Source organism: Cervus elaphus, chromosome 18, assembly GCF_910594005.1.
Source record: "Cervus elaphus chromosome 18, mCerEla1.1, whole genome shotgun sequence".
Taxonomy (NCBI): Eukaryota; Metazoa; Chordata; class Mammalia; order Artiodactyla; family Cervidae; genus Cervus; species Cervus elaphus.
Genome location: NC_057832.1, coordinates 119,203,350 through 119,228,733, shown reverse-complemented (window position 1 = coordinate 119,228,733; position 25,384 = coordinate 119,203,350). Strand labels below are relative to the sequence as shown.

The following is a 25,384-nucleotide window of genomic DNA, read 5'->3' as shown; positions in this document are numbered from 1 at the left end:
AGCTCTCATTCAGCTAAGGGTTTTCTGTTTGCTGCGGCTGAGGCTGCCAGGGGAGGACTGTCAAGCACTAACTTTTGAGGACTTGCTCCACCCGCTGGGTCCGAGGTTTGGGTTCAGAAGCTGGTCCCCACCACGTCCCAGCCCGACCTCTGCCATGCCTTCCTGCCCGCCAACATCTCTCTCTCTAGCTCTGTGTCTCTCTTTTCTCTCTCTCTTTCACTCTCTCTACTTCTCTCTCTCTGTCTCCCTTTCTTTCTCTGCCTGTCCCTCTCTCTGTGTCTCTCCTTCTCTCTCTCTTTTTCTCTCTCTGTCTCTCTCTCTGTATGTCTCCTTCTCTGTCTTCCTGTCTCTCTCTCTCCAGGTCTTGGCACCCCTGCATACAGAGGGATAGCTTAGGGCTCCCTTAGATGCGATGCCCAGCACGTTGCAGAAGTTCCACAAACGCTCCAGTGCTAGTCTCCTTCTCACTTCTCTCCTGGGGGATTATTGTGTGTGAATAAAAACCTCAGATAAAGGCAAGCAGAACCCCCAGTGAATGTGCACGTGCCTTTGCTGAACACATGTATGCTATTCAGATGATGCTATTCCTAAGCGTCCCAACATAGAGACTCCGCGGGTGCCCAGAGCTGTCAGGATGATGAAGGCGCTGCAGTGAGCCCAAGGACGGAGCATCCTGCAGCCACGTGCGGCGAGTGTGGTTCACACATTGCACACACACGTGAGGAAGAGGAGCCTGGTGTCAAAGAACATAGACACAACAGGCGGGACTCCTGGATGATGTTTGAATCAATATAGGGATCTCCCTTGGAGGTGGGTGGTGCCTCCGAGGCACCGGGAGTCAGTACCGTCCTGCACCTTACCTGAGAGCTGCTTCACTTTGTGCCAGTTCGTCCAGTTGTTTGCTCAAAATTGGTGCATTTTTCTCTATTGTTGCTCAGTCACCAACTCATGTCCGACTCTTTGCAACCCCATGGACTGCAGCATGCCAGGCTTCTCTGTCCTTCACTGTCTCCCAGAGTTTACTCAAACTCACGTCCATTGAGTCTGTGATGCCCTCCAACCATCGCATCCTCTGTCCCCTTCTCCTCCTGCCCTCAATCTTTCCCAGCATCAGAGTCTTTTCCAATGAGTTGACTCTTTGCATCAGGTGGCCAAGGTATCGGAGCTTCAGCATCAGTCCTTTTCTGTATTAGGCTCCAATAAAGCACTTCTCAAACCACGAGCAGCAAGATGCTGGGGGAGGAGGGACACTATCGAGTTCATTTCATTGATTAAACAGATGGAGGAGAGTGGCGGAGCCATGGAGACTTGGGGCCCCACCCAGGAGCAGAATTGCTGCTGTCCAGGAAGGAGATTCGAGTGGAGTCAGGGCAATGCTGATTCATGTAAGTTTCAAACTCACTGGAAGAGCAGACAGGGATGCTCTGTGAACAGACTTTCTTGCTGAGAGCAGCTGCACCGTGTTATTCATGATGGCAGAGAAGAGCCATCTTTTCCCTTCCCCTTCTGTGCCTCTGGGCCCCGCTGACGAGTGAGTCAGAGAACTCAAAACGGCATTAAAGAAGGTTGAGCGGCTCTCAGCCTCTGACGCGGCTGGAAGGGAGGGTGGGCTGGGTGGGGCCTTTCTGCCTGGTGTTCCATCCCTTCATTTCCCTTTCTCTTTCTCTTTGGGCAAGGTGGTGTGTGCTGCCCTGGAGGGAGAGGTGAGTGGTGCTCAGGACAGGTGAAAGCTCGGAGGCCCCGTTGTGCCTTTGACAGCTGGGCCTCAGCCTTACTCTGTTCCGGTTCTCCAGCTGTAACCTCCAGCTTCTGGCCTTGGGGGGCTCGCCAGCAGCCCTAAACTTGGGCCCCTCCCAGGATACCTCTGGTCTCCGGTCCTCCCCTCCTTGGCGTCTTCCTACTCCCCTGGTCACGCCCCTCAGGCCTTCGCATGATCATTATTAATTCATTCTGTTGTCCTATTCAGGGCTTCCCTGGTGGCTCAGTTGGTAAAGAATCCGCCTGCAATGCGGGAGACCTGGGTTTGATCCCTGGGGTGGGAAGATCCCCTGGAGAAGGGAAAGGCTACCCACTCCAGTCTTCTGGCCTGGGGAATTCCATGGACTCTATAGTCCATGGGGTTGCAAAGAGTCGGACATGACTGAGCAACTTTCACTTCACTCACTGTCTTATTTATCTATTTGGCTGTGCTGGGTCTTAGTTGCGGCATGCGAACTCTTAGTTGTGGCATGTGGTCTCTAGTTCCCCAACCCAGGGATCAAACCTGGGCCCTCCCGCATTGGGAGCTCAGAGTCTCAGCCACTGAACCACCAGGGAAGTCCCCCATGCAGCCGTCTTATCAGCCAATAATGGGGATATTTTAACTCGGGGTTCTCGAGACTGTGAATGCTCCATCCTAAGGACTACATTACTAGCAGGTGATTGATGAACTTGAGAATTGCATTTGTCTGGGCAGAGTGGATATGGCTTGCCCTTGGCAGGCTTACTTGCAGATGAGGAGAGACCTCAGACCTACAGAAGAGATAAGTTACTAATAGATGGGGGTGGCTCCTTCCCTTTTGAAGGACCAGCCCTGGGGTTATTGGGAGTATGGAAGATGAGCTTGGGCTTGCTCCACAAAGTTGACTTTTTCTGAAAATCGGACCATTGATCTTTGCTTCTGTCTTTAAAAGGCATGCAGTGGAATAGCACCATCCAGCAGAACTGTGTGTAGAGATGAAAGTGCCCCATATCTGTGCTGTCCAATGTGGTAGGCACGGGCCATGTGTGGCCAGGGAACACCAGCAATGTGGACGGGGTTGCTGTAACAAGACCACCAACCGGGCGGCTTAAAGCAATAGACAATTCTGTCTCGGTTCTGGAGGCTGGACGTCTAAAATCAGCGTGTGAGAAGGTGCGCTCCTTCTCATGGGCCCTGCAGGAGAATCGGTCCCAGGTCTGCCCCCCGGCCTTTGGCATCCTTGGTGCTCCATGGCTTGCGGCTGCCTCCCTCGTATCTCTCTCTGTCTCCATCCTCACGTGGCCTTCCTCTCCTGTGTCTGTGTCCAGATTTTCCTCTTGGCTTCCCTGTGGCTCAGACGGTAAAGAATCTGCCTGCAGTGCAAGAGACCGGGGTTCGATCCCTGGGTTAGGAAGATCCCCTGGAGAAGGGAATGGCAACCCACTCCAGTATTCTTGCCTGGAGAATCCCATGGACAGAGGAGCTACAGTCTATGGGGTCGCAGAGAGTCGGACACGGCTGAGCAACTTCACTTCACTTATAATAACCTCATGTTAACTTGATTCTCTCTGTAAAGACCACAGTGTGCTGAGTGCTTAGTCGTTAGTGACAGACGACAGTCCCCCTCCACTAGCCTGCTCCTTCCTTACCCCCTTCCCCAGTTGATCTAACCCTAATCATTCTCAAACACCAGCCTTGTCCAAGAATCACCCCCCACCACCACCATCATGCCTACAGCTCTTTGCTCTGCTGTGTTCCAGGCTCCTTATCTTACTTCATTTATCTGTGAACACCCTCTGTTTTCCCAAAAAGGATTTATGCACACTTCATCGTATGCTTCCTTTGCACTGTGCCTTAATGGGCTCATACTTTTCTGTCTCCTCAGCCCATTCCATTATATGAAGCACAGGATCTGTGGTTCATACCTTTATATCCCTGTCCAAACACTTCACTCCCTGATGGCTCAGCCAGTAAAGAATCTCCTGCAGTGCAAGAGACACAGAAGATGCAGGTTCAATCCTTGGGTTAGAAAGATCCCCCAGAGGAGGAAATGGCAACCCACTCCAGCATTCTTGCCTGGAGAATTCCATGGACAGAGGAGCCTAGCGGGCGACATACAGTCTATAGGGTCACAAAGAGTCAGACACGACTGAGTGACTAGCCCAGTAAATGCTTATCATCTCATCAATTGATTATTTCAAAGCAAGAACAGCTGAAAGGCCCCTTTGCCTTGTCTTAAGTGAAAAGTAAACATCTCCTGCGGGATGGGGAAAGCTCTTTATACCAGCCTCCTTCACAATAAAGGCTGCAAAGGAAATGTTGCTGGCTAGGGAGTATTTCTACCCCAGGGAATCAGAGGCACCAGGCTCCCCACGGTAACCCTAGCTCCTCCCTCTCGCAGGGGGTTGAGACTGTACCCTTGACCGTATCCACCCAGGTCAATCTCGCTGACATCTGTTCGGAGATCAGCCAGCAGCAGCCTCGCCCAAAGGAGGAAGGCAACCTTTGTGGCGGAGGGGGGCACCCAGGCAGGAACTCTGCCCAGAGATCTTAACTGCTGCTGAGCCCTCGTGACAACTGTTCATGTGGCTTCTCAGGCATGTCCTACTAACATGAGGGTGAACTTTTTACAGCTGACACCTCAGCCATCAAGGGGGGACAGTTCCACCTGAGGGGGAAGAGGAGATCAAGGTCAGGGGAAAAGGGGTGGCCTCGAACATCCCCAGGGCATTTAGGGGTACTGCTCAGGATTGCTGGGAAGGCTGCTGGCTTGCCGATCATTTCCTTCTAACTGAAACTCTTGTTGCTCTTCAGTCACTCAGTCATGCCCGACTCTTTGTGACCCCACGGACTGCTGCATACCAGGCTTCACGATCTCCTGGAGTTTGCTGAAACCCATGTCCGTTGAGTCAGTGATGCCATCCAACCATCTCATCCTCTGTCGTCCCCTTCTCCTCCTGCACTCAATCTTTCCCAGCATCAGGGTCTTTTCAAATGAGTCAGCTCATAGCATCAGGTGGCCACAGTATTGGAGTTTCAGCTTCAACATCAGTCCTTCCAATGAACACTCAGGACTGATTTCCTTTAGGATGAACTGGTTTTATCTCCTTGCAGTCCAAGGGACTCTCAAGAGTCTTCTCCAACACCACAGTTCAAAAGCATTGCTTCTTCGGCACTCAGCCTTCTTTATGGTCCAGCTCTCACATCCGTACATGACTACTGGAAAAACCATAGCTTTGAGTATATGGACCTTTGTTGACAAAGGTGATGTGTCTGCTTTTTAACTGAAACTCTACCGAGACCATTTAAGCTTGGTCATCATTGCACTGGAGTGAGTTTTCACAGGGACATACGCTGCATCTCTGGGTGCCCGGGGACAGGGAGGAGGCCAAGGTCCAGACGTGCACAGGCTCTCATCTCAGAGATGATAGCTCGGGGACAGGAATCTGCTCGGGTTCACCTGGACCCTTTGCACTGCCCCAGCCCCTCTATTCCTTGGGCCTTTGTGTGAAGAAGGTAGGGAGGCCAGGCAGAGAGCAGGTCCAGTGTGCTGCCATGTCAGTAGCTCTGATGTTCCCGTCTGTCAGGACCCACACCTGCCTTGGCCTTGTCTACCCCCGGCTCCATTCCTTGCTTTGCTGCGCCCATGGGGAGTGGTGCTCCCTGGTGGGAGGCATCCCATCCAGATGTTCAGGTGTGATCTGCCCATTTCCCTGATGGATAAACGGAGGCTCAGTTTACGCGGGAGCAGCCCTGTGGGTGACAGAGCTAGAGTGCACACTGAGGTTCCCGCAGAATGAGTGGGAAGAGGGCAGGGGCCGTGTTCCCCACCAGGATGTTTGAAGCCCCCGGCACAGGGGCCAGCTGGACTCCAGTGAGCACATGTGTGAGCGAACCCACAGAACCACCCACGTCACCCACGCCCGCCAGGGAAGGCATGTCGTCTCGGGGCGTCTCCCAGGCGATCCACACTGGGCCTCTGCCTGATCCTCCCCGGGAAGTTGGTGGGTGTTTTCTGGAATGGTGTTCTCGGGGTGGGGGGAGGAAAGAGAGGTGGGGGACCTCCAGAGGGAACGGGCTTAGTGAGTGCGGTCACGTTGGAGGGAGCGGGTTGAGCCGTCACACGGCGGGAAGCAGGTGACCAGTGCTCGAATTTACACAACATGGAGTCAGCGGACTGTGCCCAGCTGCGGGCTCCGTGCCCGGGGGACACACCCCCTCCCGCCCTCCCCAGTTATGTCACCGCGGCCGCCTCCCCGGGTGTCATGTAAATGTCACATTACCCTTGGCAGGGCTGCCCAGATAGCACATCGGAAACTTGGCTGTGGGAGGCAAGGGCTGTCTGACGCCGCTCTGGCCTCCCTCCCACTGCCAGCCCGGTGACCCGTTCTGGGTCCTGTGACCACGGCCCTCCCCACCCCACACACACACCCAGAGCCCCGAAGGAAGGGATGGGCCCTGGCATGGGCTAATAAGACAGATTCTGACCGGGAGGGACAGTGGGACGTCCCCACGGTATCTTTGGGAGCCGCGTGTGCGTCACATGCCCCGAATCCCTGTTCTGGGCCCTTGTGTCCCACGTGTGGGGGCGCGTGGAAGCCAGACTGTTGGTTCCAAGGGGCTGCTGACTCCACGGAAAAGGGCTGTCAGAGACTCAGGAGGGAAAGCAGGGCAGTAGCAACCCTGGGCAGCGGGGAGAATTTTACAAGAAAGCCGTGTGTGGCCTGGCCATGCCCTGGAATATTGTGTGTGTGCTGTGTGCTCGGTCGTGTCCGACTCTTTGCAATCGCACAGACCGTAGCCCACCAGGCTCCCCTGTTCACGAGATTCTCCAGGCAAGAATACTGGAGTGGGTGGCCATTTCCTTCTCCACCCTGGTATATTATTCAGCCTTGAAAAGGAATAAAATTCTGTCATAAAATTATGACAAGGAGGGACCTTGAGAGCGTTGCACACAGGGAGAGAAGCTGGCAGAAAAGGACAGACACTGGACGATCCCACATGCACGGGGACCCAGAGGAGACAGATTCGTAGACACAGGAAGTGGACGGTGGGAGTGAGGCTTCGGGGAGGGAAGCAGGAGACAGCGTCTCACGGGGACAGAGTCTCAGCTTCGGGAGATGAAAAGGTCAGGACCCTGGGTGGCGATGAAGGTTGTACAACAGTGTGGGTGTTTTAACCCCGCCGAGCTGAATGCTTCAAAACAGTTCGGATGGTAGACTTTCTGTCTTATGTATTTTACCACAATGAAATTGATTTTTTTAGAAAAGATGAGAAAGTTCTGATCAACAGGTTAGCTTTTTCAGAAAGTCCTCCTAACGTATCTGTCAGCTGTCCGTGAGCATTCGTGCACTTGGCACTTGGGTTTCTAAACAAAGCAAAACCGCAGTCTCTACAAATGCAAGACAGAATAAGGCGAGCTCCGGCTGGGTGGGGACACGAGACCCCTCTGCAGGCCTGGAGGGTCTGTGTGGACGGAGCCGGCGAGGGGGCAGCTGGCAGGAGAGACCTGGGCCTGGAAGGAAAGGTGCGCGTTCTCACTCCCGCGGTAGCGTCTCTGGGCCTGCAGCCACCTGGCGAGGGGGCCTCCCCTGGCCCCTCTGCTCCAGACCCCTGTGCAATCCTAGGAGAGCCCCAGGGCCTCCTGCTCTGGCCCTGGACTTTGCTGGGAGCTCAGTCCTGCCCGGAGCCCCAGGAAGAGACGTGATTTGCAGGTCTGCGATGCGGCTCTGGGCGAGGCTCGTGTCTGCCCGGGGGGCACGGAGTGTGAGGCCTGCCCCTCCCGCCGGCTCTGCGGGCCTCTCCTCCCCTTTCGTGGCCTGGCCTTCCCAGCAGCCTGGAGGGCGCGGACTGGAGTGCAGGGGCTCCAGGGCCGAGGCCTGGCTCTCCCTGCTCAGCAGCGGTGGCTCCGGCCTGTCTCCTGAGATGACCTTCAGGGCAGAGGGACAGGATTCCAGCTGCTGATTTTAGTTGAGCAGGTCTCGGGCCCCCGGCTGAGGTGGTGCTTCTGTGGGAATGCTTAGGGGTGCCCCTCAGAACCCACCTGTGTCCTGCAGGGCCCATGGGGAATGGCCCCGCTAGCCCAGGCCACACAGCTGGTGTTGAGTCGCTCTGTCGTGTCCGACTCTGCGACCCCATGGACTGTGGCCCGCCAGGCTCCTCTGTCCATGGGATTCTCCAGGTAAGAATACTGGAGTGGGGTGCCATGTCCTTCTCCAGGGGATCTTCCTGACCCAGGGATCGAACCGTGTCTCCTGCATTGGTCGACAGCTCCTTTACCACTGAGTCACGCTCAACTCACGTTAGAGCACTTTTGTGAACCGTCAGGTTTGTTGACTTGGAGTTTACATACAGTAAAATTCACCCTTTTTAGTGTACAGTTCTGTGAGTTTTGTCAAACATATACAATTATATAATCACCACCATCCGTAAAGAGAGGTTCCCCCATTGACTCAAGTGATAAAGAATCTGCCAGCATTGCAGGAGACACAGGAGATGTGGGTTCGATTCCTGGGTCAGGAATATCCCCTGGAGGAGGAAATGGCAACCCACTCCAGCATTCTTGCCTGGAAAATCCCGTCAATGGAGGAGCCTAGTGGGCTACAGCGCATGAGGTCGCAAAGAGTTGGACATGACTGAGCACACATTCACATACCATCATTAAGATAGGGAACAATCCCATCGCCCCCAGATACTCCCTCGGGCCCCTCTATAATCAGCTTCTCCCCCCACCATCCTCAACCCCTAGCAACCTATAATTTTTTTCAGTCCCCTGTAATTGTCCTTTTTCCAGAATGTCATATAAATGAAAAATTCCAGAATATAGCCTTTGGGAGTGTGGCTTTTATTTAGCAAAATGCATTTGTGAATCATCTACATTATTGCATATATCAGTGGTTCTTTCCTTTTTATTACGGCAAGTCCCTACATGGGAACAAGTCTCATTCTCTGAGAGCGTGTTCATAAATCCAATTTGTCTGTAAGTCCAGCAAAGTTAGCCTAGGTACCCAACTAACACAATCGGCTGTATATGACTGTACTGTAATAGATTTCTAGTACTTTGTACACAAATAATACATAAACAAAGAAAATAAAACACTTTTAATCATACACTGCAGTACCTTGAAAAGTACAGTAGTCCAGGACAGCAGCTGGCATACGGGGGCTGGCACTGCGTGAACAGGTAAGAAGAGTGACTGACGGGAGAAGGAGGGGAGCTGGGAGTTGGTAGAAGGGACGGATCGTCAGGAATGAGACGGAGGACTAGCTGCAGTGTTGCTCACGCCTGAAGCTGGTGGTCCAGGTTCTGGTTCCTTGCTAGAACCAGACGCACATTCACAGTGTTTAAAGTTTGCAGCCTGAAGGTTCACGCGGAGGGGGCTCACTGTACTGAGCAGTGTTTCATGGCATGGACGCACTAGTTTGTTTGTTGATTCACCAGTTGGAGGACATTTGGGTGGTTTCCATGTGGGGACTCTGAGTAGAGCCACTACAAACATTTGCATCAGGCTTTTGTGTGAATACAGTTCATGTTCATGGGGTTCTCGCAGCAAGAAGACTGGGGTGGGTTGACTCTGGGAAAGACTGAAGGCAAAAGGAGAAGAGGGTGGCAGAGGCTGAGATGGTTGGACGGCATCACCAACTCAATGGACGTAAGTTTGAGCGAGCTCCAGGAGTTGGTGATGGACAGGGAAGCCTGGTGGGCTGCAGTCCATGGGATCGCAAAGAGTCAGACACGATTTAGCCACTGAATAGTCAATTTGTGTGACTAAGTTTTCCTTTATCCGATGAGTGGTGTTGCTAGACGATATGGTCAATGTACATTCAACTTCGTAAGCAGCTCTCAGACCCCTTCCCAGCCCGGCTGCACCATGCTGCAGTCCCACCAGCCCCTGAGAGCTCCCATCACCCCACACCCTCACCAGCACTTAGTATCACCAGTTTTTAAAAACATTTCCAGCTAGTCTGATGGGGTGTAGGGGTTTCTCACTGGGGTTTTAGGGTGCCAGTCCCTGAGGTTGAGCATCTTTTATTGCGCTTGCCATCTGTATACCTTACTTGGGTATAAGTGTCTGCATCATCTCCTGGCCACTTTTTTTTAAATTGAATTATTCATTCTCGTATTATGGAATTTTGAGAGCTGTTTATATATTCTGGATACGAGTCTTTCATCCCATGTATGTTTTGCAACTACCTTCTCCCTGTCACTTTTTTTTTTTATTATTTTCTTAACAGTATCTTTTTTTTCATCCACTCAACGGATATGAGTTTGAGCAAACTCTGAGAGATAGTGAAGGACAGGGAAGCCTGGCGTGCTGAAGTCCATGGGGTCAGAAGGAGTTGGACTGAGTGACTGAACAACAACAATGTCTTTTCTTTTAACATTTTATTTTGTAATAAATAATGTTTTAATTTGCCATTTCCTTACAGCCAATTAGGAGAAGGAAATGGCAACCCACTCCAGTATTCTTGCTTGGGAAATCCCATGGACAGAGGAGCCTGGTGGGCCACAGTCTATGGGGTCTCAAAGAGTCAGATACGACTGAAGCAACTAGGCATAGCCGATTAACAATGTTGTGATCGTTTTAGGTGAACAACAAAGGGATTCAGCCATAGGTAATACATGTGTCCATTGTCCCCCAAACTCCCCTCCCATCCAGGCTGTAGGTCCTTGTTGGTTGCCCATGTTAAACATAGCAGTGTGTACCTGTCCATCCCAGACTCCCTACCTATCCCTTACCCTCATCCTTCCCCAGGCAACATAAGTTCATTCTTTAAGTCTTAACAGTATCTTCATAGAAGCTTAAGTTTCAAATTGAGATGAATCCAGTGGATTCACTTGTTCTTATATGGACTGTGCTTGTTGAGCATTTTGTTGAACAAGGTGGGGGTGACACATGAGTCCTGCGAGTATTTACTGAGGAGAGACTACGTGCCGGGTGCCTTGCACGCTGGGGCCTGGACGACCAACAAGACTCGGACAGCGGTGGGTATCGCAGGTCAGACGCAGAAGGTGAGGAATGCTAGGCTCCCCGGAAAAGGCGGCCCCTCTTCCAGCTGGCTCTGATGGGGTTGTTCCCTCTCTTCTGAAAGCACAGAGGAAACTCAGGAGTGATGCTGTGAGCTTTTACTGGGGCCTGAACTCCCAGGGCTGTTCTTGTGCTGCTGTTGTCTGAGGCTCTGGGTTGTCTTTCTTTATCTATGTGTTTTTTTACGTATTTATTTGGCTACACCATGTCTTAGTGGCCTCACGCGTGACCTTTTAGTTGCGTCACGGTGGGATCTCATTCCCTGACCAAGGATCGAACCTGGGGCCCTTGCACTGGGAGCACGGAGTCTTAGCTACTGTACCCGCAGGGACGCCCCTGGGTTGTCTTTAGAAGGACGCAGCCAGAACGTGTGTTTCCATTTGAGATGCCTGGTTTCCTTCTAGAAGCAGCTTTCTTTCTTCATCTCTTCCTCCTCCGTGGAGAGCCACCCCCCACCCCCGCTTTAGTTAATCCCTGGGCAGAGGTGGGGTGGGGGGTGAGGGGTTGGTGGGAGGTGGGGGGAGTGGGATGCTCTCCGCCCCTCGCTCCGGGGGGTGCATGAGGAGGGCAGGGAGTTCAGGCCGGCTCCATAGACACAGCCCGGGTGGCAGAGGCTCGGCCTGGGTGCCCGCCCGGCCCGAGGCCACCCTGGCCTGGCATGCCCGCTGGCCAGCCTGAGTGGCACCTCGCACCCTGAAGGCCCGGCGGGTGGTGTCAGGTGATGTGTTGAGTCAACAGAGTCTCAGGAGAGCCCTGCTCGGAGTCCTGAGGCCGCGACCGCTGCCAGCACCCGGGGAGGGGTGGGGATGCCCCCACTGGCCGGCAGCCACCTGGCCTGTCAGGCGCCCAGCAGAGGGAGGCCAGAGCCGACGGCACACCCCCCCCACCCCCCACTAACCCACTCCGGGCCAGGCCCCGGCCTCCTCCGCCTGCTGTGCTGGGCGAGATTTTCCAGAGAGGTGTTTTGCAAACTGCTTCTGGGCCCACTGGCCACCCAACAGCCTGGCAGGCCGGTACGCTCTGGGTGCGTGGAGGGCTGCATGTCTGGACGCGACCTCAGGCACCTTGGGGAGGGGATGGGGATGCGGCGCCCTTCCTAGACCCCACGGCCCACTCCATACTGAGTCCAGCGTGTGGAAGAGGGGATCAGATTCTGGCTAAACAGCCCAGGATCCACCCAAAATGGGGCAGCCAAGTGCAACACGAGGGGCCACGTTCCACGAGCTCTGGGCTCCTGCAGTCCACGCCGGTGGGGGGCTGCTGGCATCAAGGGTTCTCAATGGTTCCTACAGATAAACCGCAGAAAGTGCAAGAATAACTCAAGGGACAATTTCAGATTTTATAGAGTCTGCCCTGGGAGCTTCCGAGTGGCAGGTTTCCCCATTAGCTGGAATAATAAAGAGGTGATGGACAGTGGACAATCAGGAATTCCAAGAAGGGGCTGGAGGCAGGGCAGGGGAAGCCTTGGGGGGTTGGTGTCCCAGTCAGCAGTGAGGGGCCACCTGCATGCAGAGGCTCTGCTGCTGGAGGCCCCTCTTGGAGAGGCTACGTCCGGGGTGGGGCAGTCCTGCCCCTGCCTTTACATAGGGTCGTCCCAGTTCACAGGGCCAATGCCAAGTGTGCCCACGTCCCAGATCCACCGATTTCCATCACAGCCAGGTCTGCCAGTACCAGGCAGGCTGGCTTTGCCAGGACAATCTGCCTGGACAAGGCTGTTACACACAGGCAGCCCTGCGAGGTCAAGGTTACGAAGCCTTGTCTGAACTGACATAGAAATCCGGTCCTGACCTCAGGGCACGCCTGAGCAGGGCGGGGCCCTAGGAGGGCTCCTGCCCGGAAATACTCTGGTCCCACCTGTGACCAGTGTCACAAAGCCTTGCCCTACATTGTCAAACCCTCAGTAAACTGGGTTTCAGAAACTAGATTGCTGTAGAATCTCTCCCTCTTGTTTTTACTAGTATGTATTTATTGTGGCCGCGCTGGATCTTCGTTGCTGTGCAGGCTTTCTCTAGTTGCAGAGACCTAGGGCTACTCTCTAGTTGCAGAGTGTGGGCTTCTCATCTCGGCGGCGTCTCTTGTTGCAGAGCACAGGCTCTAGGGTGGTCGGGCTTCAGTAGTTGCAGCTCCCCGGCTCTAGAGCTCAGGCCCAGTCGTTGTAGCTCATGGACTTAGTTGCTCCCCAGCATGTGGGATCTTCCCGCACCAGGGATGGAACCTGTGTCTCCTTCACTGGCAGGTGGGTTCTTTACCACTGAGCCACCGGGGAAGCCCTAGAATGTCTCCCTCTTACAAAGCAGCTGAGGGTTTTTTGTTTTTCTTTTTCCACCTCCCTTCCGGGAGAATTGCCTTTGAGCTTCAGCATCAAAAGGCACATAGGCTCTTATCTTATTGCAATAGTGAAGTCGCTGGGGTTACACTTGGGGGCCACGAAGCAGGACGCAGGCCTCCAGAGGAACTTGAAGAGGACATAGCTCCTCTAAAGACAGTCAGATGCCAGAGGTCAGCTCACCCTGCTGGGGCCGAGCCAGAATCACCTCTGTGAGTGCCCATGCCCTCCCCAACCACTGTTTCTGTTTTGTTTTCTTTTGCTGGTTCACCCATGGCAAAAGTCAACACGCTAGAGCCAACCACTTAATAACCAGGTCCAGAATCCTGTCGGGTGTACAAGTCCCTGTGAAACTGCAGCTCTTCCTGCGTTCCTTCTAGGAGAATAAGAACCTTAGAAAATGTCCTAAAAGAGTTGGTTTTCTTAAAGAATTTTTCACCTACTGCTTTATCATCAAAAACGATAAACTGACTCCAGAACAACTTGGGTCTCCAACAGACTTTGAATAGTTTCTGTTATAAAAAGCTTATAAAACAGGCTCTTTGCATCTATAAGCAAAGCTTGTAGCCCCAAACATTATTCCAAACTAATATATGAATTGAGAGGAAGCTCCAGCAGGGCCAGAGCCAAAGCCATCAGGTATAAAGTTATCCAGGCCCATTTCTAGAGAGAGTGTGTCATTCACTCAGTCGTGTCCAACTCTTTGTGATCCCACAGACTGTAGTCCGCCAGGCTCCTCTGTCCATGGGATTCTCCAAGGGATCATCCACACCCAGGGATCCAAGCTGTGTCTCCTGCGTTGAAGGCAGAGTCTTTACCATCTGAGCCACCAGGGGAAAGAGTCCAGAAACTCTGTCTTTGGCTGCAGGAGGAGTAATTTCCATCAGAGGTCAGGCAGGGAGCCTGGAATTCAGGAGGAAGAGAGTTTGCTGTCAAAGAAGGGGGCTGTGAGAGAGAGGGCTGAACCTGGTGCCACATGGCCACCAAGAATGGGAACTAGAGTTACTTTAGAAGTCTCTTATCTGTAAAATGAGGAAGCTGGTTTGAATGAATGGTTCAAAACTTGTCTGGCCACCTGAATCACCTGAGGAACTTCCGAAATGCAGGTTCCCAAGCTCCACCTTGGACTGTGGTAAAGAACATGCCTGCCAGTGAAGGAGATGTGGGTTCGATCCCGGGTCAGGAAGATCCCCTGGAGAAGAGAATGGCAACCCACTCCAGTTTTCTTGCCTGGAGAATCCCATGGACAGAGGAGACTGGTGGGTTACAGGCCACAGGGTTGCAGAGAGTCGGACACGACTGAGCGGCTAAACATACAGGCTTCACCTTGTACCCACTCAACAGAATCTTTAGGCTCTGAGATGGGGTATTTTCCGAGCTGCTGGGTGATCCTGCTCGGTAAAGTTTGAGAACTGTGGGCTGAAATCATCTCAACTGGCTAGATGACTCAGATGCCCTGCCCAGGGTGTTAGGTCAAACTCTGGGGATGGAGACTGAGGACTGCAAAGACCAGTGGTTTTGAGAAAAGTCTTCCCATGGGAAAGGGAGGCAGAAAGGTACCCAGAGTTCAGTGAGAAAGTTACAGGGACTCTTTACGGGTATTCTGCCTAAAGCCTGAGAGCACATCACTGCCAGGCTGGGACAAACCAGGACCACACACATGCTGGCGGGGTGGGGGAGCTAATCCATCCTCCTGAGCAAACAGGAGCACCTGCTTCTTCTTTTTTTAAATATGTATTTATCTGGCTGTTGCACCAGATCTTAGAGTCTTAGTTACAGCACACAGGATCTTCCGTCTTCAGTCACGGCACGAGGGATCTCTAGTTGTGCTGTGCAAACTCTAGTTGCAGCAGGTGGGATCTAGTTCCCTGACCAGGAATGGAACCTGGGCCGCCTGCATTGGCCCCACAGAGTCTTAGCCAGTGGACCACCAGGGAGGTCCCAAGAGCACCTGCTTCTGCACCGAGGGAGACCCCAGCCCACTGAGGCCAGAGAGTCTGGTTCCCCCTCACAGACTGTTCAAGCCCCAGAAAGTCCAGCTGCCACTGGAAGGGCCATGGCTGATCCCTTGAAGTCAAGAAGGACCGAGGAATATCCTATCAATGCTCAGACCTCAGGTCGGTCTGTGCCCAGAATGCACTGGGGTCTCAGGTTTGGGCCCAGGTTTCCTGATGACCCAGCTTCATGTTTCGACACGGAGTTCACACACCTTTGTGTTTCCAATCTCTCATGGGTTACTCTGGGAGACCCCGCAGGGAGCAGAGAGGGGAGATTACCTTTCCTTCCAGAGTCCCCACCTCGGGGTATCCTCCCACCCCTGTAGCTATCCTGCCCCGTCGAGTCAGTTGGTGGCTCTGGGCTATATTTCACCCCATCAGGCACCGAGTGGGCACAGGCCATCTGGACGGCCAGAGTGGAGGCCTGTGATCCGGGGATTTGCAGAAGCAGGACAGGTACCCATCCGCGGGCCTTGGTGCCTCTACCTGGACCGTGACTGCTTGTCTGGAGTGTCGTAGGCTTGCCTCCCAGAAGGGCCTGGCTCAAGGCAGCCGCTCCCCTCCTTCCCCACCGCTTCCTCTCTGTGCCTGAGTGGCAGATGCTCGGGCCGAGGCTGGTGAGGCCTAGAACAGCACCTGCAGATGAGCTCCAGGGAACCGGCCCTGCTTCTGTGGCTCTTCTTCTGCTTCTGGTGTCTCATGGACGTCAGCCCTAGGTGGAGGGGAGAACCCTGATGGACGTGTGTGCCCTGTACGCGAGGACCACTCCCCACAGGGGAGACCGGACCCCGGCATGTGCTCAGCCTGCTTGTCTTCCTTCTATTACCCGGGGCCTTCTGTCCCCTCTGATGTCCTTATCCGTGGCCTGGCTCCTTAGCAGCAGGGGTCCCTGCATCTCCCTGGCCGGGGCAACTGGTTTGACACATACCGTTCATGTCACCATCCCCCCATGACCCTCATCACCATCCCTCCAAAGTCAGGAACAACTGGACTTCCCTAGTGGCCCAACAGTAAAGAACCCGCCCGCCAGTGCAAGACCAGGGTTCAATCCCTGGTCCAGGAAGAGCCCACATGCTCTAGTTAAGCCCACAAGCCACAACTCGAGAAGCCACCGCAACAGGAGGCCCATGTTGTGCAACAGAGTAGTCCTGGATGCCACAACTGAGAAAAACGCACACAGCAACGAAAACCCAGCCCCGCCAACAACAAATAAATAAATGAAAGTAGTACTATGATAACTGAATAAATTTTTTTTTAAATGTTAGGAAGAACTAACATTGTTGTTGTCCCTCATCTCTGGGATGGGTCGTTAGTTATTTTAAAGGCCACATGTTAGCAAACCGCCACTCGAGGTAAATCGAAAACTTGTGCTTCTCACTCCAGGCTGTTGGGACAATGGTCAGCAAGGACATTTAAGATCAGGAAGAAAACAAATTTTTTCATTTTGGTATTATATGTTTCTGGGTATTTCAGACCATATGCATGAGGAAATTTGGTGCTGCCCTGCAGGGGAAGGGGAACACCACGTGTGGGGGGTGGGGGGAGGCACACCACACAGTCATCTGGTCAACCTGGCTTTTTTTTTTTTTTTTTTTTTTAAAACCAAGCAGGGGGTTGGCTAGTGAGTGGTGAAACTAGGCCTAGAACTTGAGGCTCCCGAAATCCAGGGCTCTCCTCTGCACCCTTCTGCTGCCCTTGTTCACTTCCTTCCAGCGGCCCTGCCATTCTCCTGTCTCCCCTCCTCTCCAGGCGCGGCTCAGGCCGGCGTGGCCCGGCCCCGTGAAGTCACCACCAGCTCGTGGCTCCCTGGTGTCTGGTGTGGCTGCCAGGCGTCGCCTCTGTTCACTCACTGGGCCTATTCACTGGCCCTGGCTGCGGCCCCGGGAGACGCAGGGGCATTGTTCAGTCTCGGAGGTGATGGCAGGGCAAACAAAGTCCTCGAGGGCCGGGGGAGGGCGGGAGCGCCTTCCCAGAAGAGCAGGACGGGGGAGCCTGTCGGGGCTTCTCAGTTATGTCACCACAGCCCTGTCCCGTCTGGGCCCCTTTGAAAGCCGCCTCATGGGGTCCGATCCGCTTCCTTCTCGAGTCGAGCCCTGCCCGGTGTTTCCGTGGGGCCTCCCCGCCCCTCCAGCCTCCTCCCTGAGCTCCCCCTGCTCTGGGCTTTCGGGCGCTTGACTCTTAGCGCTCACCGCGTGGTACTGTTGCCATGCGTTTGGGTTTGGGGCCTGTCCCATTTCTTCCAACCAGGCTGGAAGGTGGGACTCGTCCGCTGCACCTTGACCTGGCCCAGAGCTGCTGGCCATTCAGACACGGGCTTCTCCTGGAAGTCCGAGCTTGGCAGTTTATCTTACAATTTAGAAAATAAATCGGTCTGTTTGATGGTAATGGAGGATTGTGTCAGCATCGCCCCATTTTCCTCTTTATGAATGGTGTCACCAATATTCAAAAAAGGGGGAAAAAAGTTAGGAGTATCATTCTTACCCACCCTCTTCCTTCCTTCCATTAGACAGTTTTCCCCTCACTGGTGAAAGTGAGTGAAAGTGTTAGCTGTTCAGTGGTGTCCGACTCTTTGCATCCCCATGGACTGTAGCCCGCCAGGCTCCTCTGTCCCTGGGATTCTCCAGGCAAGGATACTGGAGTGGGTTGCCATTTCCTCCTCCAGGGGATCTTCCCAACCCAGGGATGGAAACCAGGTCTCCTGCATTATAGGCGGATACTCTACTATCTGAGCCACCAGGAGAAGGGGCATAAATGTGATCAGAAGACTCTCTCTGTTGAAATTCTCTCTGCTCTTTCTGGCTGGCACGGAAGAGAAAACCTCTTTGAAGGAGCCCATCCCCACCCCACAAGGCCGCCCCGCTCCCCTCCGACAGCAATCCCACCTTCCCTCCAGGCACTCAAGCTTCCCAAGCTCCCCCTCCTCTTAGCCTCTGAAACCCCACTTTCTGGAAGGGTGATTCACGCCCCCAAAGTGTGATTCTAAGTCTTTGTGTTCTTTCTCTGGATGATTTCCCAGTGTCATTGTAGCAAAATGGGACCTCTGCCATTCACTCACACCAGTGAGTGATTTCTCTAGTCCCCAGTTTCTTCACCTGGGAAGTAGGGTCGTCAACCCGCCCCCTCTCTCTTGGGGATGGGGGAGCAAAGGAAGCAAGAGTGTATCCAGTACTTTGTGACCAGTAAGATGGTATCGTAAGACTCTACCCTGAGAGGTACAGCAGGTTGCGGTGCAGAGAAGGTGCATGTTTGGGGTTCTAGCAGAGTTCTTGCCCTGTGTCCTAAGCTACACACATTCCTAACCCGCACATCATGTTACCTGTCTCCTCCCCCACGACTCCTGCTCCCAGCTCTGAAGTCCAGGTATCATCCTGTATCCCCCACAGGACTCACCTCCTCTGGGAAGGGAGGAGAGCCCTCAGGAAGGCCAGGTGGAAGGTGGACGACGAACCTCTTGACGTTAGAAAGAGTTCCATGAGAGAAGCTTTCTTGAGGGCCACGAGTTCCCTTCAGTTCCCCTGTTTCCACCTCCGGATGGCAAGTCTGCCATCTTCTCCTCAGCGTGGGCAGCTCCGCACGGCTGTGTCGAGGGCGCGTCCTCTGAATGTCCCTCTTGTCCTCTGTGGGGACCCTGTCACATTCATCCCATGCTCACGTGGGACAAGCCCCAGGGGACACAGAAGCCACCATCTAGGCTTTAAGGAGCGCCTTCTAACTCCTTACACTTGAGAAGGGAACACGTTGTCTCAAAGAACTAGCCAGGAGTTCCGCCAGCCCTGAAAGTCCCCCTGCAGTGGGCGGGGGAGGCTTATCCTGAGGACTGGATAAGCCCAGTCCAGTCTAAGCGGGACAGCATCTCAGGGAGAGAAGGGGAAGTGGGGGGCGTTGGGGAAGCCTGGAGGGAGTGGTCCTGCCCTCCATCCTTTCCATGGAGACCCCCCATCAGTTCTCCAGCACACACCCCAGAGTGCAGGAGACACCCCAGAGAGACACAGGAAGGGCCTTGTGTCCAGGGGCCTGGGCCGGAGTGGGGAGCAGGGACCGTGACACTTCTCAATGGACCACCGTGGCCCTGGGAGCCGGTCCACCCCAGGCCACATCGCTGCAGCCAGTGAAGGACACGCCACCACCCCTGGGGCCCGAGGGCGTCCACACACAGGACAGCACAGGGGCTTCCTTCTCCCGGTCGGTCCACCTGGACCCTGTCTCCTCGCGGACTGTGGATGATACCCACATCCACAGTGGGTATCCTGCTTTCCCTGGAGCTCCTCCCTGGTCAGCCTGGGGACTGCTTGGCGTGGTGGCTCCTGGGACAAGGGGGTCCCTGGAAAGTGACCTGGTTACTCCCAGTGCTCCCGTCTAGGAAGTATGGGAGGGAAGGCTTGAGCCTTGGCCCCGCCCCCTCTGGTCTCCCTGCCTGTTGGGTGAGGACACTGACCACGCACCTGCCCCCCGCCTGGACTAGCGCGGGCAGATGATGAATGGGGGCGGGAGGAGCAGCTTACGCATGCTTCCCAGGTGGCCCGCCTGCCGGTGCAGGAGACACGATTCAACCCCTGGGTCGGGAAGATCCCCTGGAGGAGGAAATGGCAATCTCCTCTCCTGTTCTTGCCTGGAGAATCCTATGGACAGAGGAGCCTGGCGGGCTGCGGTCCGCGGGGTCACAGAGCTGGACATGACTGAGCAACTCAGCACGCACGAGAAGCTCACCTGCTTTCACCTGGTTTGGTTTGGCGTGAAGCAGCCTGTTGTTCACCTGTAGGCCCGGAACAGATGAGATGGGCTGAGGCTCATAGGGCCGCAGAGTCAGGAGTGGGGGTGGGAGGAATCGGGAGGTGGTCTAGGGGGTGAGGACGGAAGCAGAAGGAACACAGGTGCCCAGGGCTGGCGAGCGGAGGAGTCTGGACGGGGTACAGAGCAGCACAGGGTAGGCTCGTGGCTTGTAGGCCGATCCGTCTTTGTCAAGGTCAGAGGGAGCAAGAGGGTGGCCCCTGGCCCATGTTTACTGACGTCTTTGGCTTGCATGCCTGTTGTATTTTTGAATAATTTAAAAATTGTATTCAGTTACCTATAAATGTGAGAGACTGGACCCAAATCCAGAGTCCCCCTCTCTTGGAAACAAATCAATATCAGGCAGCATTATTGTATTGTTTCCTGGAGCTTCCATAACAAAGTAGCCCAAACTGGGTGGCGTAAATCCACAGGAGTTTATTCTCTCGTAATTCCGGCGGCTGGAAGTCTGAACCAACGTGTCAGCAGGACCACACCCCCTCTGAGACTCTGAATAGCCTCCCACCTTGCTGCCTCTAGCTTCCTTTTTCCAGTTTTATTGATAAATGATTGATGTGCATCACTGTGTATGTTTAAGGCATACAGCATGATACTTTGAATTTCTCGTGTTGTGAAATGATGATCACAGTGGGTGAGCTAACATCCCCCATCTCTACAGAAACAGGAAAAAGAAATGAAAAAGGAGAAGAGCTTTCTGCTTGTGATGAGAGAGCTCTTAGGAGTTCTCCCGACGTTCCTGCGTGTCATACAGCCGTGTTAACTACGGCCATCATTTTGTACATTGCGTCCCTGGCAGTTAGTTATCTGATGACTGGGAGTCTGGGCCTTTTGACCACCCTCCTCCAGTCTTCTAGCGTCTGATGGTTGCTGGCTTGCCTCGGCTCATGGAGACGTCACCCCAGTGTCTGCCTCCGTCGTCACGTGGCCGTCTCCTCTGTGAGTGTTTGTGTCTTCTCCCCTTATAAGGGCACTACACATGGGGTTGAGAGTCCAGCCTGTTTCAGTATAATCTCAGCTCGATTCTGTCTACAAAGATCTATTTCCAAATAAGGTCACATTCGTAGGTACCGGGGGTTCGGACTTTAACATATCTGTTTGGGGGACTCCGTTCAGCCGTAACTATGATCTTACAGTGTAATCAGACAGGTGTGAGTGACAACCGCCTGCCTCAGACAGGCCTCCAGGATTGCACAAGTCCTCTGGACGTGGACAGCCTCTCACTCTGGGCAGATTCGTGTCCGGGTCTCCTGCCAGTTCCTTGTCCCCCGCATCCCACCCACCCCACTTCTTCCTGGTTCCAGTCCTATCCAAGTCCTCACTCCGCAAGACCTCTCCTTCCCAAAGCCACCCCAGCGATCCTCTTCACAGTGATTCTAGCTCTTTGCACAGCCACAGTGGCGGTTTTCACATCACACATTTTGACAATAACAGAGTGTCTGGTCTGGTCCTTGGTGTAGTTATGTGACTTCTGACCTTCATCTCTGCTGAATATGAACTTCCTCATGTCTTATCCCAAGGACTACGGGCTCCACTCCACATGCTCTCGGCACCATGCTTTGTAGGGGAGGGAGGGGAGATCCCATAGTCTTGGACTAAACTTGAAAATCACGTCCGGTAAGTGTGTGTACATCTTATCACCCAACAACTTCTGAACTGTCCCTGTCACAGCAAGGGGGACTCTGCCCACGACTCAGGTTGGGTGGGGCGGGGATTTCTGGACACAATCAATTCTAAGGGATTAGAAGTATTGTAGGCAAGCTTGTCCCCAACATTCAGAATTGAATCATTTAGATTCTTGCCGTGTGAGACTCTCAGCACTTGCAGCTGGGAGCCCTTTCCTCCATGTCAGCAAATCGCTCATGCCCTTTGTGGTTCCTCTTCTACCCCAGGCCTCTCTTCCTCTCCGTCGACACCCACCCAAGTGGCCAAGCAGCACATGTTCCCTCTCGAGTCCTACAAGCACGAGCCTGAGCGACTGGAAAATCGCATCTATGCCTCCTCTTCGCCTCTGGACACAGGCCAGAGGTTCAGCCCGTCCTCCTTCCAGAGTGCAGCCAGGCCTCCGTCAGCATCGCCGACACATCCTTCTCCCTCCAAATCTGTAAGTCTGGGCCTCCTCCTGGGGGCCAGGCCATCGGGCGTGGGAGGGAGGGCAGAGTCTGGATATAGCTGAAGCTAAGGCTGGGCACTCCTGACATCTTGGGTGTATTTTATCATAAATCACAAACGAAGAAAAAAGTAGCAAGAGCACCATTGCTGTTGTTGTTCGGTTGCTAAGTTGTGTTTGACTCTTTGTGACCCCATGGGCTGTATCACACCAGGCTTCCCTGTCCTTCACCATCTCCTGGAGCTTGCTCAGACTTGTCCATTGAGTAGTTGATGCTACCCAACCATCTCATCCTCTGTCGTCCCCTTCTCCTTCTGCCTTCAGTCTTTCTCAGCATCAGGGTCTTTTCCAGTGAGTCGGCTCTTTGCATCAGATAGCCAAGGTATTGGAGCTTCAGCTTCAGCATCAGTCCTTCCAATGAATATTCAGGGTTGATTTCCTTTAGGATTGCCTGGTTTGATCTCCCTGCAGTTCAAGGGACTCTCATAAGAGCACAATAGGCAAGTGGAAATCAAATGAACAGTAGCTTCTGGAACATGGCCAGGAAAACTTTTTTGCTCTTTTAGCTTCTTTTTAAAAATCAGTTGTTAAAAGCTTTATTTGAATTTGTCGTGATTGGGATACTAAAGTAAAAAGTCCTAGGCAAAGCAAAAAAAATAGTTTTTTTATAGAAATTTTATTCTAGCTTTTTAAGATTTAGAGTCTGACATCATTTGACTTGGGAAGCAGTCTTGGAAAGGTGAGCCTTTCAAAGCAGAGTGGGTTGGTGAAACAGGTGTCTTTGCATCCTTCAGAGGATCAGGACTAGTGGATATGAATGGAGGAGCTGGCTTAATGGCAGCACTTAAACACTCTGCATTTTAACACCGTGGGCCTGAAGTGTGGGGACCACCATCACCGCTTCTAGTTCATGTTGGGACCACAGACATGAACTATCATTCCTATACCTAACAAGGATATAAAAACCGTATCACTGAAGTCTTTGCGTATGGATGTAACCAGTCTGTTCGGTGTGGTGTTAATTTCCAGCAGCTGCTATAACAAAGGGGCACAAACTGGGGGGCTTGAAACAACATGAAGCCATCATCTCATGTTCTGGAGGCTGGGAGCCTGAAATCAAGGTTTTGGCAGGACCGTGTGCTCACCGAAGTCTCAGGGGGCAGCAGGGGGGAGCCTTCCTTGTCTGCCCAGCTTCCAGGAGCCCCAGGGTTTTCTTGGTTTGTGGCAGCTTTCTTCCCGTCTATGCTTGCATCTTCACATGCTGTCTTTCTTCGAACTCTGTTTGTGTCCAGATTTTCCTCTTATAGGAACTTCACTCATATTGGATTAGGGTCCAACCTGGTGCCTCAGACGGCAAAGAACCTGCCAGCATTGCAGGAGACGTGGGTTCGATCCCTGGATTGGAAAGGTCCCCCAGAGACAGGAATGCCAACTCACTGCAGTATTCTTGCCTGGAGAATCCCATGAACAGAAGAGCCTGGTGGGCTACAGTCCATGGGTCTTTGGGCTATAGCCCAAAGAGTCAGACACAACTGAACAACTGATACTACCTCAGTATGACTGCTTTATACATAGATAGATATATCCTTGGCTACGCCAGGTCTTAGTTGGGGGATGTGGGATCTAGTTCCCTGACCAGGAATTGAACCCAGGTCACCTGCGTTGGGAGTGCAGACTCTTAACCACTGAACCGCCAGGGAAGTCCCTAGAATTTTCTTTTTTTAATATTTATTTCTTTATTTTTGTCTGTGCTGGGTCTTTGTTGCTGCACGAGGGCTTTCTCTAGTTGCTGTGAGAGGAGGCTGCTCTTCGTTGTGGTGTGTCGGCTTCTCATTGCGGTGACTTCTCTTGTTGTGGAGTGCGGTCTCTAGAGTTCTATAGTTGCAGCACACGGCCTTTAGTTGCCCCGAGGCATGTGGGATCTTCCTGGACCAGGGATTGAACCCGTGTCCTCTGCATCGGCAGGCAGGTTCTTAACAGCTGGACCACCAGAGAAGCCCGGCTTTTTAAAAACTATTTATGTATTTGGCTGCCCCGAGTCTTTGTTGTGGCATGTAAAATATAGTTTCCTGATCAGGAGTTGAACCCAGCCCCCCGACATTAGGAGCACAGAGTCTTAGCCACTGGACCACCAGGGAAATCCCAGGATGACCTCTTCGTAACTTAATTACCTCTGAAAAGACCCAATTTCCAAACAAGGTGGCATTTCGTGGGTATCGTTGGTCAGGACCTCACAAAGCTTTTGGGGGGACACCATCTAATCATAACAGTTGCTGCCTTTGGGAAGAAAGAAGATGTGTTAGTCTGGCAGAGAACCTACCATGAGTCTTCTCCTTGTTTGTCCAATGATTACTTTATTAGATGTAAGCTTAGCAGAGTATTGTTTTAAGTGCTGAGGGATATAATGTAAGGTATTGTCTCTGCCCTCTAGGGCTTACAGTCTTACTGGGAACAGAATAACACTCAGATAAAGCAGTTAAATCAAAGCGGCAAGTAGATTGGGTGGGGATCAGGTGGGAAACAAATAGTCCACACTGCAGGGGGGTGGGAAGGGGGAAATACGATGAGGGTAAGGAAGGAAGACTTGGGTGACTGTAGGGTTCAAATCAGCAGGAGAGGTGGAGATAGGGCCTTCTGGAAGGAGTGTGACTGTAGCTTGGGGTAGGAGCTGGCAGGGAAACTGTGGGGGTGCTGTCTGGGGGGCGCTGGTGATCTGGTGGAGCTTGGAGACGGGAAGACCAGGAGGCCCCTTAGCACTCAGGGCCCAGAAGGAAGGTCATCTGTGAACTTGGGTGTGAATGAGAAGAGATCTTGAGGTTCCTGTTGTCCCGGGCATTTAGCGAAGAGACTTGGTCATAGAGATTCAAGAACAAATGTGTCCAGAAAAAAGGGATCATGAGGTAACTGAACGTTATCAAAAGCAGGGAGCTACTACTCCCCTTGGGCTGGAGGGATGGGAGGGGACCCCGTCAGGTGGGAGGTGGGACCAGCGTGTCTGCCTGGCAGGAAGGAGCTGGGGCCGCAGAGGAGGAGCAGCCCCTGGCCTGAGCTGCCGTTGAAGGCAGAGGGATAGGAAGCCTGGCATCTCCGTGGCTTCCTGCCCTCCACCGTGTGCCCAGCCTGCCGAGAGGCTGGCGGGCCCGGAGACCTGACAGGGAGCCAGGAGGGGACCAGAAAAGGGAGCCAAGAGTGACCGCCAGAGAGGCCGGGACGGAGGAAGTCTGTTCAAAGCATCGGCTTCTTCTCCCAGACCCGGGATGACTGACAGGACAGCCCCACGGGAGAAGAGACGCTGGTTTGAAGAGGAGGTGGTTGTTTGGGCTTTAGATCATTTGAAGTGATGGTGCAGGCTCAGACACGGGGTTTTCCCACGATTTCAGAAGTTCTGTGCGCAGAACGAGCCCACAGCCTTTCCCA

The 25,384-nt window shown here is 53.4% G+C and overlaps 1 protein-coding gene across 6 annotated transcripts in view; it reads left to right on the top strand.

The window, feature by feature from the left end:
- PRKAG2 (protein kinase AMP-activated non-catalytic subunit gamma 2) overlaps positions 1–25,384 on the top strand; it is a 293,387-nt gene that overhangs the window by 166,742 nt on the left and 101,261 nt on the right. For all 6 annotated transcript variants that reach the window (XM_043873272.1, XM_043873274.1, XM_043873273.1 and 3 more), the window contains one exon: positions 21,750–21,961. In XM_043873272.1, coding sequence (XP_043729207.1) covers positions 21,750–21,961 — 212 coding nt within the window. The remainder of the gene's footprint in view (positions 1–21,749; positions 21,962–25,384) is intronic.